The 14,706-nt window shown below is 44.1% G+C and overlaps 1 protein-coding gene and 1 long non-coding RNA gene across 2 annotated transcripts in view; one reads left to right on the top strand and one right to left on the bottom strand.

Moving 5' to 3' along the window:
* The window catches only part of LOC138566176 (uncharacterized), a 73,886-nt gene that overhangs the window by 26,530 nt on the left and 32,650 nt on the right, over positions 1-14,706 (top strand). The gene's annotated exons all lie outside the window — the stretch shown is intronic.
* The window catches only part of LOC138566175 (zinc finger protein 84-like), an 89,508-nt gene continuing 77,536 nt past the window's right edge, over positions 2,735-14,706 (bottom strand). The window contains exon 2 of the mRNA XM_069643211.1: positions 2,735-8,173. Within this exon, the coding sequence (XP_069499312.1) occupies positions 5,883-7,169 (1,287 nt within the window). The 5' untranslated portion in view covers positions 7,170-8,173 and the 3' untranslated portion in view covers positions 2,735-5,882. The remainder of the gene's footprint in view (positions 8,174-14,706) is intronic.

Below are 14,706 nucleotides of genomic sequence, written 5' to 3'. Positions count from 1 at the left end.
AAGCGAGCATGGGTGTGGGGAGGTGACTTTAATTGCACGCTTAACCCCAGGCTGGATAGGTCAGAGGAGAATCATAGGAAACCTGCACCACCGGCCAAAATATTAGCCCTCTTGAGTGATTTGTAATTAGCAGACGTCTGGGGAGAGAAGCACGGAGGGGAGCATGGATACTCCCACTTTTCGGCGCCCCACGGCATACACACCTGAATAGACTATGGGCCTCATTCCAAGTCCGGCCGTAACCCTGCCGGACTCAGAATGATTTACCAACACAGGCGCTAGTAAATTGTAATTCCCCATTCCCTGACTCCATCTGGATTGCGCAAAGAAGTAGATATATTCCTGAACTTTTGTGATGCCAATGGATTCACCCTAAATAGTTCCAACTCAAAGTCCATGATCTTTATGCCACCTACAAGTAAGCACGTGAAGATTCAGATTGAGGAAACCTTCATCGATCCGGTCACATCTATTGACTACCTGGGCTTTAGGCTTACGGACCCAGGGAATTGGCTGTCGAAGGTTGAGAAAGCCAACCTCACATTAGGCAGATCTAGATCGACCATCATAATGGTCTTGAGAGCACATGGGGGGTGGGACTCCTTAGGCTTGTATTTCACATTTATAAGCCCCAAGCATGACATATGGGGGCACGTCAGGGCTAAACAATAGAAATGACTGACAATTCGTTGCTAAAAAACATTCTCAAACTTCCAGAGGGTACACCATGAATCAAGCTAGAAGGGACAGGAATCGGATACATTGAAACGTTGGTAGCTTCCAGACCTCTGTTCCATTGGATCACAATTTGGAGTTCTCCTTCCATGGGGAAGTGCAGAGAGGATCTGCAGGATGTTTCGGGACAGGGGGGGAGGGGGGAAAGGGCCTGCCTTGGTGCAAGCATGTGAGAAATCTTCTAATGGATCTATGTTGTAACTAATTTTGGACAAACCCACACAACATCTCCTTAAAGGATAGACACACCCTAACGCATGCAATCCAACAGAAGAGGCAGGATGATGCTATTACCCTGGCACAGAGCGCTCCTTTGCTAGGCCTGTATAGGGATTGTAAATCTTTCATTGGCTATGAGCACTACCTGGTTTATTCTGGACTAGCGAGGGCACCATTTGTCAGATTCAGATGTGGAAAGCTACACTTGGCTTCGCTAATTCACTATTGGGGTTTGACATCGACAGATCAATGTCCCCACTGTATTTTAGAGAGACTGAGATTCACTATGTTACTTTGTTGAGGTATAGGAGACAATTGATAAGACCCTTTTTTATCGCGTCTAACATTGGTAGCACATTTTAGCAGTTTACAAAAACTGAAAATGTGGCTTTTAATTTTGCCATGATAAATTATATATTTAGATCTTGATTAATTAGGAAAAGGGCGGAGTAACAAGATGCAACAATACATGGGGCCTCATTACGAGTACGGCAGTCCAGAAACAATGGTGTGGGTAGCAACGTACCGGCACCCTCTCTGGACCGCCATGCTCTGACAATGCTGGTAGGGGCCATGGATCCCCTGGCAGGTCTGATTTGCCGGTAATTCTGGCCCCTACGGGCATTGCCTTCACTGAAGCACCGGCACAGTTAACAACAGTGCCAGTGGTTCAGTGTGCCCATTCCCAAGGAGTCCAATGGTACTCCACAGGAATATGGACTTACTGTTTCCACCGCCCGACATCCCGGTCCGCTGCCACTTTTAATATCCCAGTAGCACAGTGTTACGAGGTAAGCGGCGACCCGCCAGTAGCAATGGCAGATTACCGCCAACCTCGTAATGAGGCCTATAGTATTCTCTAATAGACTCCTCCTTCCTAACAGCTTCCTATGATTTTTATGTTTGAACATTATTATTCCAATGTTGTTTTAGGAATTCCTGGATGGAACATTATCCTGGCTAAAAACACTAGACACTTTTCATATTTGATGGTTATTAATCCTGACAGGCAATTTAAAAGAATGTTTCTAACATGGTTTAATTAATCGCCAGACCACAAAACTTTGAATTTTATATTGTCGCTTACGCTGTTACCCATGTCTCAATAGGTAAGATGTACTTGGGCTTTAGAATGCATTCATTTTGCCGTCCGGGCCAATGCGCTTTCACTAATTGTTCAATTGGCTGACTGAATTCCAGAGCATTGGGGCCTGCAAGGAGAAGGCTCTTCCATCCACTGTACTGCATGTGAGACATGGCGTGACCATGAACCAGGCAGAATGGGAACTAATATTGCTAGTGAGGAAAATGGTGGGTTAACATATTTCTCAGGAATGGTAGAACAGTGTTAGGGGGAAGGATGACAGATCACAAGAAGTACTTTTCTTATCTAACAGCGGCACCTGGAGAAAATGGAAAACCAGCAAGAGGGGATGTCTATGTTGAGGTCTTTGTTACAGGCAGACAACAGTGTTGTAGTCTCTGAACTAGAAATACCAGGGATCTTAAATATACTACATTGGCAGCGAGTGAGATATAATAAATCCCCCCAGAATCTGGTCCATAAATGGCCAGGTCAAGTAGAGAAGGATCAAAGGACTGCGGGGCTAACACCAGGGTGAAACAAAGCTAACCGGTCCTCCCTGGAACCTTAAAGAAAGTACAAAACAAACTAATAGTCTGGTTGCTTGAAGAATGGTCCAATCGACAGGGCTACCACGCAAGGGAAAAACACTAGGATCAAGTGACTAATGATTCAATAATGACTCTAAAATTCTAATTCTAATCTTGTGATGAATTTATTAATCAAAAAGATTCTTTATAAATAAACAATTGGTTGTTATATTAAAAACGGTGCTAAAATGCAAAGTGCAAGTCAAAACACACATTTCTTAACAACTCAAGAGACACGGACAACATCGAAATCACCATTCTAAATTAAGACTATCTAATAACCACACAGTTGATCATACTCAAGTGGAGAGTGGAACATGAAAAACACAAATTACTACAAACATATAAACGCAAACTGAAACATATGGCAAATATAGAATGTACCGTTTAAGATAAGCAGTGTTCTAGTGCTCATTTCTGACCCAACATGTTTCTTTACCATGTTACACAATGATTGTAGTTCATTCGAGGGAAATTCTTCATGGGTGCAAATATTGGTAGTTGTGTCTTTACAATTCTTGTTCCGTATGAGAAAAAGAAAGATTCTGTACGGTGTGTTGTCACTCTTTTGTGAAGGTCTGTAGAAAGGCTCGAAGCAACAAATTAATTGTTGCTTCCGCAGCTATAAATCATTCTTCGCCTGAGGCTGGGCTGATTAATAGCTCTCTTGTGCTTATGTGAACCTTACCGGTAAGATGTGATTTATTCTTGGCAATGTGTCTGAAGGGGTCTCATTCCACCTCTCCAGTTATGCCGTAAGGGGGTATATAGAGAAAGACCAGTCATGAGTATTGTAAGAGGACTCATATATTCGAGTTTTACTTTGATTAGTCGTCGGGAAATTAAATGCAAAGTCCCAACACAGTGGGGTACATGTAACCACTTACATTAAATAAACGGTCCATTATTCCGAATTACACTGCTATATGGGTTTCAGCATTTGACTTTGCTCAGTCCCGGTCTTTTTGTTGCCAGAGTTTAGGATCAAATTTGTCTGGGATCTGCAGAGAGATGGAGTGTAACTGAGTTGGTAATGAACATCAACATCGTCGTGAAGGATTCTACAAGGTATTAGCACTGGAGGTGAATTTATGGTGTCAGTGATCACTCACTATTTAGCAGAGTGGGTGGCTGGGTGTATAGTTATTCTATGGCTCTGCTAGTTTTTCAACACGCTAACGTGCTTCACGATCCGGTTTGCGTGAGCATGCAGTTACCCGTCCTCTCTTGGCATGCACGTAGTGTGTTGATAAAGGCGTAAACAGATTACTCTCTATATGGGCATGCAGGTCCTGAGATATATATTGTGACTGTGGGTACTCCTCACACTTCTGTGTCGGTCATTCATACTTCTGTGTAAATCAATCGGTGGGAGTAATCTGCATCGTAACGAGGACGGGACAGCATCCGCTGTGCAAGTATGTACTTAGCGTCTGCGTCCTGTGTAAAGCTAGATCCTTATGCAATGCGGAATGACAGACAAACTAAGGATAGTTCTATGATCTTAAAGCCTACTGTCCGCCGGTACACATATTTCTTTCGGTGTTGGTTGGAGTATTTACTTTATGTAATGGACTCTGGGGTGCATAAAATAACAGTGTCACTGCGTCTGTTCTGCACCGGATGTCAACTAACCGCGGTTCCAGGTGAAGGGAACTTTTCAATTGTTGTGACAATGAATCATGTGATCGCCAGGTCACATGAGCGCTATCAAACAAATGGACTTACTATTTCCGCTGCCCGACATCCCGGTCCGCTGCCGCTTGTAATATCCCAGTGGCACGGTGTTACTAGGTCAGCGGCAACTCGCCGGTAGCAACAGCAGGTTACGGCCGACCTCGTAATGAGGCCTATAGTATTCACTAATAGACTCCTTCATCCTAACAGCATCCTGTTTTTATGTTTCAACATTATTATTCCAATGTTGTTTTAGGAATTCCTGGTTGGAACATTATCTTGGCTAAAAGCACTAGACACTTTACATATTTGATGGTTATTAATCGTGACAGGCAATTTAAACGAATGTTGCTAACATGGTTTCATTAATTGGCAGACATTTAATGAAACCTTGAATTTATATTGTCGTTTACGCCGTTACACATGTCTCAATAGGTTAGATGTACTTGGGCTTTAGAATACATTCATTTTGCCGTCCGGGCCAATGTGCTTTCACTAATTGTTCCAATTGACTGACTGAATTCCAGAGCAATGGGGCCTGCAAGGAGAAGGCTCTTCCATCCACTCTACTGCATATGTGACATGGGGTGACCATGAACCAGGCAGAATGGGAACTAATGTTGCTAGTGAGGAAAATAGTGGGTTACCATATTTCTCAGGAATGGTAGGACAGCGTTAGGGGGAAGGATGACAGATCACAAGAAGTACTTTCCTTATCTAACAGCGGCACATGGAGAAAATGGAGAACCAGCGAGAGGGGATTTCTATGTTGAGGTCTTTGTTAGCAGGAAAACAATAGTGTTGTAGTCTCTGAACCAGGAATACTAGGGATCATAAACATACTCCATTGGCAGTGAGTGAGATATAATACATTCCCCAGAATCTGGTCCATAAATGGCCAGGTCAAGTAGAGAAGGATGCTAAGTAAGTTCAAAGTGTGTTATTTGGTCTGTGCTGTTGTAAAGTCCTGGTCTCTATATTACATATGGTACAAGCTCAATAATGTATTTGATCATGTGTTTTTCAAAATGTTTATTAAGAAACTATGATCCTACAGTTTATAGCTTATTACAAACAATTCATGATTGGTGACCGACTAAAACAGAACCAAGCCTACACATGCACAGGTTTTGCACCTCTGGTGCTTCCCATGGCACAAATGTATGACATTTTATAAGGCCTCTCCTATGTGTGATTTTTGCGATGTTCTATTAGGTCACGCCTTTGCTTGATAGCCCCATCACATTCAGAGCAGGCATATGGCATCTCCCCAGACTGATTTCTCTAGTGTATCACAAGTTGATCACTTTACTTGAAAGCCTTATTACGTTGAGGACATGTATATAGTTTCCCTCAGTGTAATTTCTCTGGTATAGCACTATTTCAACCTTTCACATGTAAGCCTGATCACATTCAGAATGTGTATACGTTTTCCCTCCAGTGTCATTTCTCTGGTGTGGCAATTGTTCACTCTTGCTTGGAAAGACTGATCACATTTAGAACATGCATATGGTTTTTCCACATTGTGATTTCTCTGATGTAACCATACTACTCTTCACCTTGAAATCCTCATCACATTAAGGACATGCATCTGGTTTCCCCCCAGTATGAATTCTCCGATGCATAATTAGACCTCTCTTTTCCTTGTACGCCTTATCACATTCAGGACATGCATATGGTTTCTCCCCAGTATGAATTCTCTGATGTTTAATTAGATCTCCCTTTCGCTTGAAAGCCTTATCACATTCAGGACATGCATATGGTTTCACCCCAGTGTGATTTCGCTGATGTATAATTAGATCTTCCTTTCGCTTGAAAGTCTTATCACATTCAGAACATGCATACGGTCTCTCTCCAGTGTGATTTCGATGATGTATAATTAGACATCTCTTTTCCTTGAAAGCCTTATCACATTCAGGACATGCATATGGTTTCACCCCAGTATGATTTCGCTGATGTATAATTAGCTCTGCCTTTCGCTTGAAAGCCTTTTCACATTCAGAACATGCATACGGTCTCTCTCCAGTGTGATTTCGCCGATGTTTAATCAAATCTCCCGTTTGCTTGAAAGCCTTATCACATTCAGAACATGCATATGGTTTCTCACCAGTGTGATTTCTCTGATGTAGCAGTAGACTGCTCTTCACTGTGAAAGACTTGTCACATTCAGAACATGCATATGGTTTCTCTCCAGTATGAATTCTCTGATGTTTCAAAAGATCACCCTTTCCTTTGAAAGCCTTGCCACATTCCGAACATGCATATGGTTTCACCCCAGTGTGATTCCTCTGATGTAGAATTAGAGCTCCCCTTTGCTTGAAAGCCTTAGCACATTCAGAACATGTATATGGTTTCTCCCCAGAGTGATTCCTCTGATGCATCACGAGTTGATCTTTTTGTTTGAAAGCCTTATAACATTCAGAACATGCATATGGTTTCTCCCCAGTGTGTATTCTCTGATGTCCAATTAGAACTCCCCTTTGCTTGAAAGCCATATCACATTCAGAACATGCATATGGTTTCTCATTAGTGTGATTCCTCTGATGTATGACAAGTTTACTCTTTTGCTTGAAAGCCTTATCGCATTCAGAACATGCATATGGTTTCACCCCAGTGTGATTTCGCTGATGTACCAGTAGATTAGTCTTCACAGGGAAAGACTTGTCACATTCAGAGCATGCATATGCTTTCTCTCCAGTATGATTTCTCTGATGTTCCAATGGATTACTTGCTTCTTTAAAAGTCTTGTCACATTCAGAACCAGTATGTTCTTTCTCTTTGGTGTGAAATCTCTGTTGTTGCCACATATGATCTGTTTCACTGAAAGTAGCTTCACATTCAGAAAATTCCAAAAGTTCCTCCATTGTGAGGATGTTATTTTTAAATAGTGATTTCTTTGTAAGGAACTTGTCAAATTCAAAATATGTATATGATGGTCTGAATGCCTCGATTAGGCTCACCAGGTCAGCTACATTTTTAAACGCGTGAATGACAAAAATGTACCTTCATCCTCAGTCAGAGCAGGCAAGCCTGAAAATAGAAGAACGTTTGTGCTTGTAACCTTTCTATGTCCAGGGTACGGTTTCTAGTCTTGTGACTTTCGTGTTCCGGGCTTTAATCAATGGCAGCTGCCACTGGAACATCAACAGCGGATGACTAGCATCACAGCAGGTGTGCTATTGATTCTGAAGCATTAAGTCCAAAGCTGGTGTCGAGCACCTTTTTCATCATTCATGTGGCAGATCAGTGCCTTTGACAATATTTGATAAATTGGTTCTACAAATCCCAATGCATGGAGAGGTTCAGTCTCTACCTTAGAGTGGAAGCCATTTTCCTCTCCTCGGTCTGTTAACCTTCTCTCCTCTCTCCAGTATAGAGTCAGTGCTCTACCATTAGAGGGCCATTAGTATTGAAGGTTGCTAGCCTCTCATTAAGGCGTGTGTTACCCTTTACGGAGGAGGTTGTGTCCCATGCAGTACATTTATATAGACTCTCTTGGAGTTAGTACCTCCTGTGTGAATATTCCCATATGCAGTTACTTATCGCCACAGCACAGAATGCTGCATATTCACATTATGCATTGGGTCAAGCCCCCCCAATTCCCCTCTAGTGGGACAGTATTATATGGGTGGGAGACAGATGGCATCCTTATTGATTGGTAGTGATTGGTCATACAAATCAGATGTTTCTTCCAAAATCATTAATAATTGCAGTCCTTTTTAGTGAATTGTCTTCAGAGTCTGGAATATATTTTCCCCACTGTAAGAGGCTCTAAATTGGGAGTGACAATGAGCAAGAAATCTCTCCCGAGACCCAGTTCTGTTTTTATAAACATTCACTGTTTTCCATGTTTCTTGCTTGTTTTGCCCTGTTTGAGGAAAAAGAAAACCAGGATTAGTGTTCCATAAGCAACAAAAATATATCTCTTGTTTTTAAAAGCATATTTGAAAAGCACGATGGCAGGTTTCAACTTTATAAAATAGCTTTCTTTGAATCCTGGCATACTATTGAAGTGTATAGCGGACACAGAGTTAAACTAAGTAACACTAAAGAACATCTGCCGCAGTGCCCACCTGCTAGATGCTGCTCTGCCAATGATACTGTGCTTCAGGAAAGCCCCGGATTTTGTTTCATTGTACAGAGTGCCAGATCCATTTGAACATGGCTGCCGGTTCTACGACAACCACACCACACCACACCACACCAGGGATGTCTCCCCTCAGCCTCGCTGCTGCTAGATACGGAATGGAAGTCGCCCCAGCATTTTATTTTAACACAAGCCTTGGGAGACGACAGGCGAAGCTGCCCCCCTGCAAAGGCTGACTACTAGGGCCGTTGCCCCCTGTCTGGCCAAGGCCGATGCTCCAGCTTGCGCACGCTCTCCTAGCGCAGTAAATGACAAACCCACTACTGCTCTTACTGTACCCTACCCCCGCGTCGTCTCTCTAGATGAAGCCATCTTTGCCACCCATGATCCTCTCACTCCCTCTACTGACCATATGGTCAATGGCTCCTACCCACTGCCCTCTCCCACACCTCATCCACCGGGTGAGTTTCTGTGCTCCCAGCAAGTGGCCCCTGTGCAGAAAACCAAGCTATCATGTAGGGTCGGGGCCCTCACCATTGCAGAATCTCTGCATCTCATCTCCCACCAGCACAGAGATCAACGGATCCTCCGCTTAATACGCCATTGTTGTCCCACTACAGTCCCAGACGGTATAGACCACCGTTACAAGCCAGCATGCCCGAACCCACAGCCACAGCGTATAGTGTAAGGAAGGCATGGTATCAAAGTAAGACACAGACACAAGTGATCACAGTTCAAGGGTGTTTATAAATTGTAAAATGGGTGAGAAAAACGCCTAATCTAAACCTAAATCTAAGATGGGAGCAAGCTACGACCATCAAATAATAATAATAATAATAATACCCTCCTAGTGGAGTCTAGTCAAATAAAAAGGGCTTATACTAAAAATATCTATTGCCAATCGAAAAGTAAGAAGTGTTCACATGGGAGCCCTGCTGGACAGGCAGCAGATTGGGCTAAAGTACTGTAACAAACACATAAAGGTACTGCTGCCAATGTTGTTACCAATGTGGTTATTAATTTAGAACCATGTCGCATCAACATGCAATAAAACTATAATTCAATGTAATAGTAATTGTGTTCATGAAAAATCATACAGACCACTAGATTGTGCTCAGTGGAACATAAACATTAATGTATTAACATTTTAAAGACAGACAATTGTTGATTGTGGCTCATTGGTATAAATAAACATAAAAGGTACAACTACAATACAAATTACTTATGTATGGTGGGCATAATTACAGTGTAAACGTAGAGATCATTTTGAAAGAACAAGACAGTGGGAGAGACCCAGTGATAATGGTGTGTGAATCCAAAGCTAAAGATAAAGGTTACTGAGAATTGGGAGTGGAGAGAAATATTCTAAATATACAAAAGTCAATATAATGTTGTTACACAAAGTTGATTGATCAAAAGATTCTCCGGGTGTTCCCTTAATTTTGGAAACAATGGGCCTCATTACAAGTGTGCCGGTCTGGTAACAACGGTGCCGGTGAGCCTACCGGCCCTGTTGTTACCGGACTGGCACACTACAAGTCTGCGGTTGGGTGCAATCCCTCCCACCAGGTAAGACCTGACGGGCGGGACGGCACCCGCTTGCAGACATTTTTGGAAGCACCAGCACCGTTATTAACATTATTAACGGTTCCGGTTCTTCCATCATCCCCATTCCCATTGAGTCCTCATAGGACTCAATGGGAATGGGGATTAACATTTTTCCGGCGCTGACTTCACGGACCGCCGGGGCTGTAATGCCCCGGTGTTACCGTGAAGCCAGGTGCCGGAAAAATGCACAAGTCTGGTGGCAGCCTGCCGGGCTTGTAATGAGGCCCAATGTCTTTAATTTCTGCAAATAAATCGACAGTTATGGCTGACTAGGCAATTAAGTCTAATAATACTGCCTCTGTAGGAGCGAGAGATGAAACAAAAATGATAAATCACAAATGTTGCAATAGTATTCAGAGTGTTGAAAGCTAAGTTGCTTCTATTTTCTTTTTTAAATACATGTCCTTCCTCGGTATTAAAGAGAATTTGGAAAGGGACACCAAAGGGGTCTGCCTACGCGACCCGGGCAAGCTAAAGTCCAGAAGAGAGATGTTGATCATAGAAGTTAAACTTGGTCGGATCCCCAGTTCAAATCACGTTTCGGCGGCATGTACGTGTTAGAGGCTGCCTTCATCAGGGCATAGCTGTGAAGAGCCTGTTGAATGTATATGAGGATGCAGTTATGTCTGTATGTGGTTGTAGACAATATTGGGGATCAATCTAATCTTAAAAGCTATTAAAAAGGGGGATAATGGCAAAAAACATGGCACTCCATGGGGAAAGCTTACCATAGAATACATATGCTCCAATTCTTAAGTGGTGGGCAGAGGCGAGGCCCAGCTAGTGGTGCGAGGCTCAGGCAGGCATGGCAGGTCAATTATAGTGTGCTGCGTGTTGGTGGCAGGCAGCTCCAAGCAGCAAGCGAAGTAAAATGGTGCACTGGTGCGGTCCTGCAGAGAGGGACAGAGAGAGCTAAGAGTACCTCAGTGTGCTTACCCCTGGTACCAAATGTGAGGTGATCAAGAAGTACAAGCGGGTAGGACTTCTGTAGGAGACCGGTGACGTGGTGACATGGAAGCACACAGGTGAGCATCGCCCAGGAAACCGGCGGTGTCGTGGAGTACATATGTCACTTGTGGGGAGTACTGGATCGAGAGAAGGCGAGAAAGAGGGCAAATGAGCACTGTCCATAATTGCAGATAATGCCCACTGAGTGCCTGTGTGTGACTGGAGGAGATGTTTAAAAAGGGGCAGTGTGGAACGCTTATCAGCAAATGCCATGTTTACAGGATCAATGGATCACAGTGACGGCATGCAGTGAAGAGCTCATCTGGAATAGCTAGGTCCTGCGGGTCCCGGTCGCATGTTCGATCGGGTTACAGAGCCGAGTGTGGCGAAATGCCCGAATATGTAAAAAAGGGTGAGGAGAAGAATTCTCAATGCACAGCAGCAATCTGGTACGTCATGCAGGCGTTGATGTGGCAACCCGTGCCTTGGGCCCGTTGTTGCTGGGCAACAGGGACGCAGAAGCTCACTGGACGTGGGTGTGGCACTATAGGCCAATGGGAAGCTGAGAAAGCAGAGGACAGCTGGTGTGAGTCTGCAGTCTGTGAAAGCAAAATGATAAGTGCAAAAAAAACATACGGAAGGCGTTAGTTTGCCCTTGCAATGATCGTACTGGGGCGGCTATGGGTAGGAACATTTGTCGCCACTAAGTAAAAATGCTAGCGGGAGGCCAGAGTGAAAGGAGAATCCTGGTGTATAAATGCAAGTAGAGTCAGGCGGGCGGGCTGGGAGCAGACGCCAGTGTAATGTCAGTATAAATCCCTGTGTCTAAGTAAATGTAGGAATGCTGCCATTGCTCAAGTGAAGGGTACGAGGCAGTGTCCTGACCTACAGCCGAGGCTTGAAAATGCCATGGTGAAGTCGGAGTAAATTAAATGGGCCTACTCAGATGAAAGGTCAGAAAAATGGGGGAGTAGTATGGAGGGCCAAATATGAAGACCGTTCTCAACGTGTGGTAAATTTTCCTATGTAGGAGGGGGTAGAAATTATTTGTTGAGACCGCAGCTGACCGCTTCAAGTCTGTGAATCCACCTGCATTCCAAGTCTAGAACGTGTCCCTGTATGTTGGGACCCCCCTTCACTTTTTGCGATACCCACCACACCAGATCATCTGGTGTGTGGTGGGCTTCCATATAGTGCTCCACTAATAGGGCAGTCAGGTTTTCGCAACAGATTCTAGATCTGTGTTCCGATATCTGTGTGTTGACTCGTGGGCATTAAATGGAATAGACCACCTGGTTGAATTTACAGTTAGTCATGTCTTTGAGGGTCCACGTTCTGGTGCCAATTTGGAATGTTTGCATTTTTCTAGTAAATTTGCATGTCACACACGGCCAACAAGGATATTGACCTTTTATCGTGCATAAATTCCAGAGGCCCGCTCTAGGAGCCTTCTTGATGTACTGTGAGTGGACCAGATACTCCCGTAAATTGCGTGACCGTTTGAATGCAAAGCGAGGTACCGGCTCATTTGTTCATTTTATTATTTATAATGCGCGCCAAACCCGATGGTATCAGGGCACAGAGGGCAGTAAAGAGGTTTTCAGCTTGGTTACATTGCTGTACATTAATATACATATATATATATATATATATATATATACACAGAACACAGAATAAGAAATATAGGATGCAAGATATATACAGTAATCAGCAGTTTACAAAATGTACATAGCAGGGATGGAGCTTAAAAGAAAGAAGAAACTAGGTAGGTAAGGAAGGATAGATAGACTAGGGTTGGGAAGCGGGTGAGTAGGGATATAAGAGGGTGGTGAGCCAATACAGACAGAGATGATGCAGAATGGGAGGGAAGTGACGCTAGTAGAGGGCGGACTGTGGGTTAGCAGTCATTTTCCTTGATCAAGTGAATGTAGTTGCGCCTGAAGTGTGGATAGGTTTGGTCTACCCTTAAGGTGGGAGGCAGGGAGTTCCAAAGTTGGGTTGCTTTCGCTGGGAAACTGTTTCCTCCGGTTTTGGAACGTTTGAATCTGGGCACCGTGAGGAGGTTGGAATTGGTGGTTCTGGTCGGGCGGTTGGATGAATGTCTCTTAAATCTGTCAATGAGGTATCTTGGGGCAGCGTTGTTAAGGCATTTGTGCGTGAGAGAAGCTACTTTGAGTGAGATGAGGTACACCCTATTCACCAAGGCCAAATCCTTGTCATAATCTCCCGTCAGCGGTATGATGATCTGGGTATCATCAGCATAGTTGGTGTAGGTGATACCAAGACCATCGAGATCATGGAAAAGGGGCTACGTGAAAATGTTGTACAGAGTGGGGGAAACATGAGCCCTAAGGCACCCCGCAGGTGATGGGAATGGGGTCAGCAGATCATGAGGAAGAGAAGACGCGCATAGTCCTATTGTTAAGGAATGATTGGATCCAATAATAATTGGATCTGGTAAAGCCGTGCCAACGGCCAGTATTTGCGTACAATCGTCTTAATTTCAAAAGTCTGGGGACCATGTGTGAAAACAGACCGTCCTTTTCCTCATATCTTGTGGATTGAGAAGTGTTCCCCTGTCTGTAAATCTGGCTCTTTTGCTAGAATTAGCCAGTCATTTTTTCAGGTATCCTGATTAACGGAGTCTCTTATCTAAGGAGGAGGCATGTTCGTAGAAGTCATCAAGCGATGTACAGTACCTGCGCAATCTCAGAAATTGCCTGTGGGGTAAATTTTCTTTGATACGAGTGGGGTGATTGCTGGAGAAATGTAGAAGGGTGTTCCAGTCTGTAGGCTTCCGATACAAACTCTATTGTGGTTTGCCGTCCTGCTGGCTGATCTTCAGATCCGGAAAGTGGATGGTTTGGTTGTCATATTGTATGGTGAACTGGATGATGTTGTTACACGCGTTTAACCAGGTAAAAAAAGGCAATGATATCCTCTTTGCTACCTTCCCTAGATGCAAATAATGTAATTAATATACCTACGCCAACATTTCACATGTGGCAGCCAAGGGTTCTGTATGTTGAAGATGTAATTTTCCTCATATGTTGCCAATTAATGGATGGCCAGGCTGGGCGCAAAAGCTGCCCCCAAGGCAGTTCCCTATGTCTGAAGATAAAATTGGTTATCGAACACGAAGACGTTTTTGCAAAGAGCTAATGTCATGAGCTCGACTATAAAAGGTAGGAGGATCGCAGAACTGGAGATTTGTTTCAGTTATTTGCTCATGGATGTATTCAATAGCTGCCAGTTGCGGAATGCTGGTGTAAAGGGATTTTATATCCAAAGTTACCAGATATTGGCCCTCATTACAAGTTATGCCGGTAGCCATGCCGCAATTTGCGGCATGGCTGCCGGCAAAACCGCATCAGTGTCCGTGTCCTCGGAATGAGGACTTACCGGACCATTCCGAGTTCGGATGGCCCGGTAATTCCTCACTCGAGGACACGGTTCATCCCCATTCCCATTTCAGCCCCTATAGGGCTGAATGGGAATGGGAGAGGGAGTAAACAACGGGCGATTACGAGATGGCCCGTTGTTTGCTCCCTCTTCCCCTCGCGGGACCCGGTATGCACGCCTGGTTTTCCCAGGCGTGCTTAACGTGTCCCGCGAGGGGACCTCGCAATGTGGCGGAACGGGTTGAACGGCGCCGCAGCCTTTTACAGCGCCGTTTAACCCGTTCCGCCAGGGTCGTAATGAGGCCCATTGAGTCATGGGATTAAAATCTAGATTCTCAAATATTTCGATGGTATGGT

This window comes from Ambystoma mexicanum, chromosome 2p (assembly GCF_040938575.1).
Source record: "Ambystoma mexicanum isolate Mex_15411 chromosome 2p, UKY_AmexF1_1, whole genome shotgun sequence".
NCBI classification, from domain to species: Eukaryota; Metazoa; Chordata; class Amphibia; order Caudata; family Ambystomatidae; genus Ambystoma; species Ambystoma mexicanum.
The sequence above is the reverse complement of the archived record's forward strand: the minus strand, read 5'-3'. Positions and strand labels throughout refer to the sequence as shown.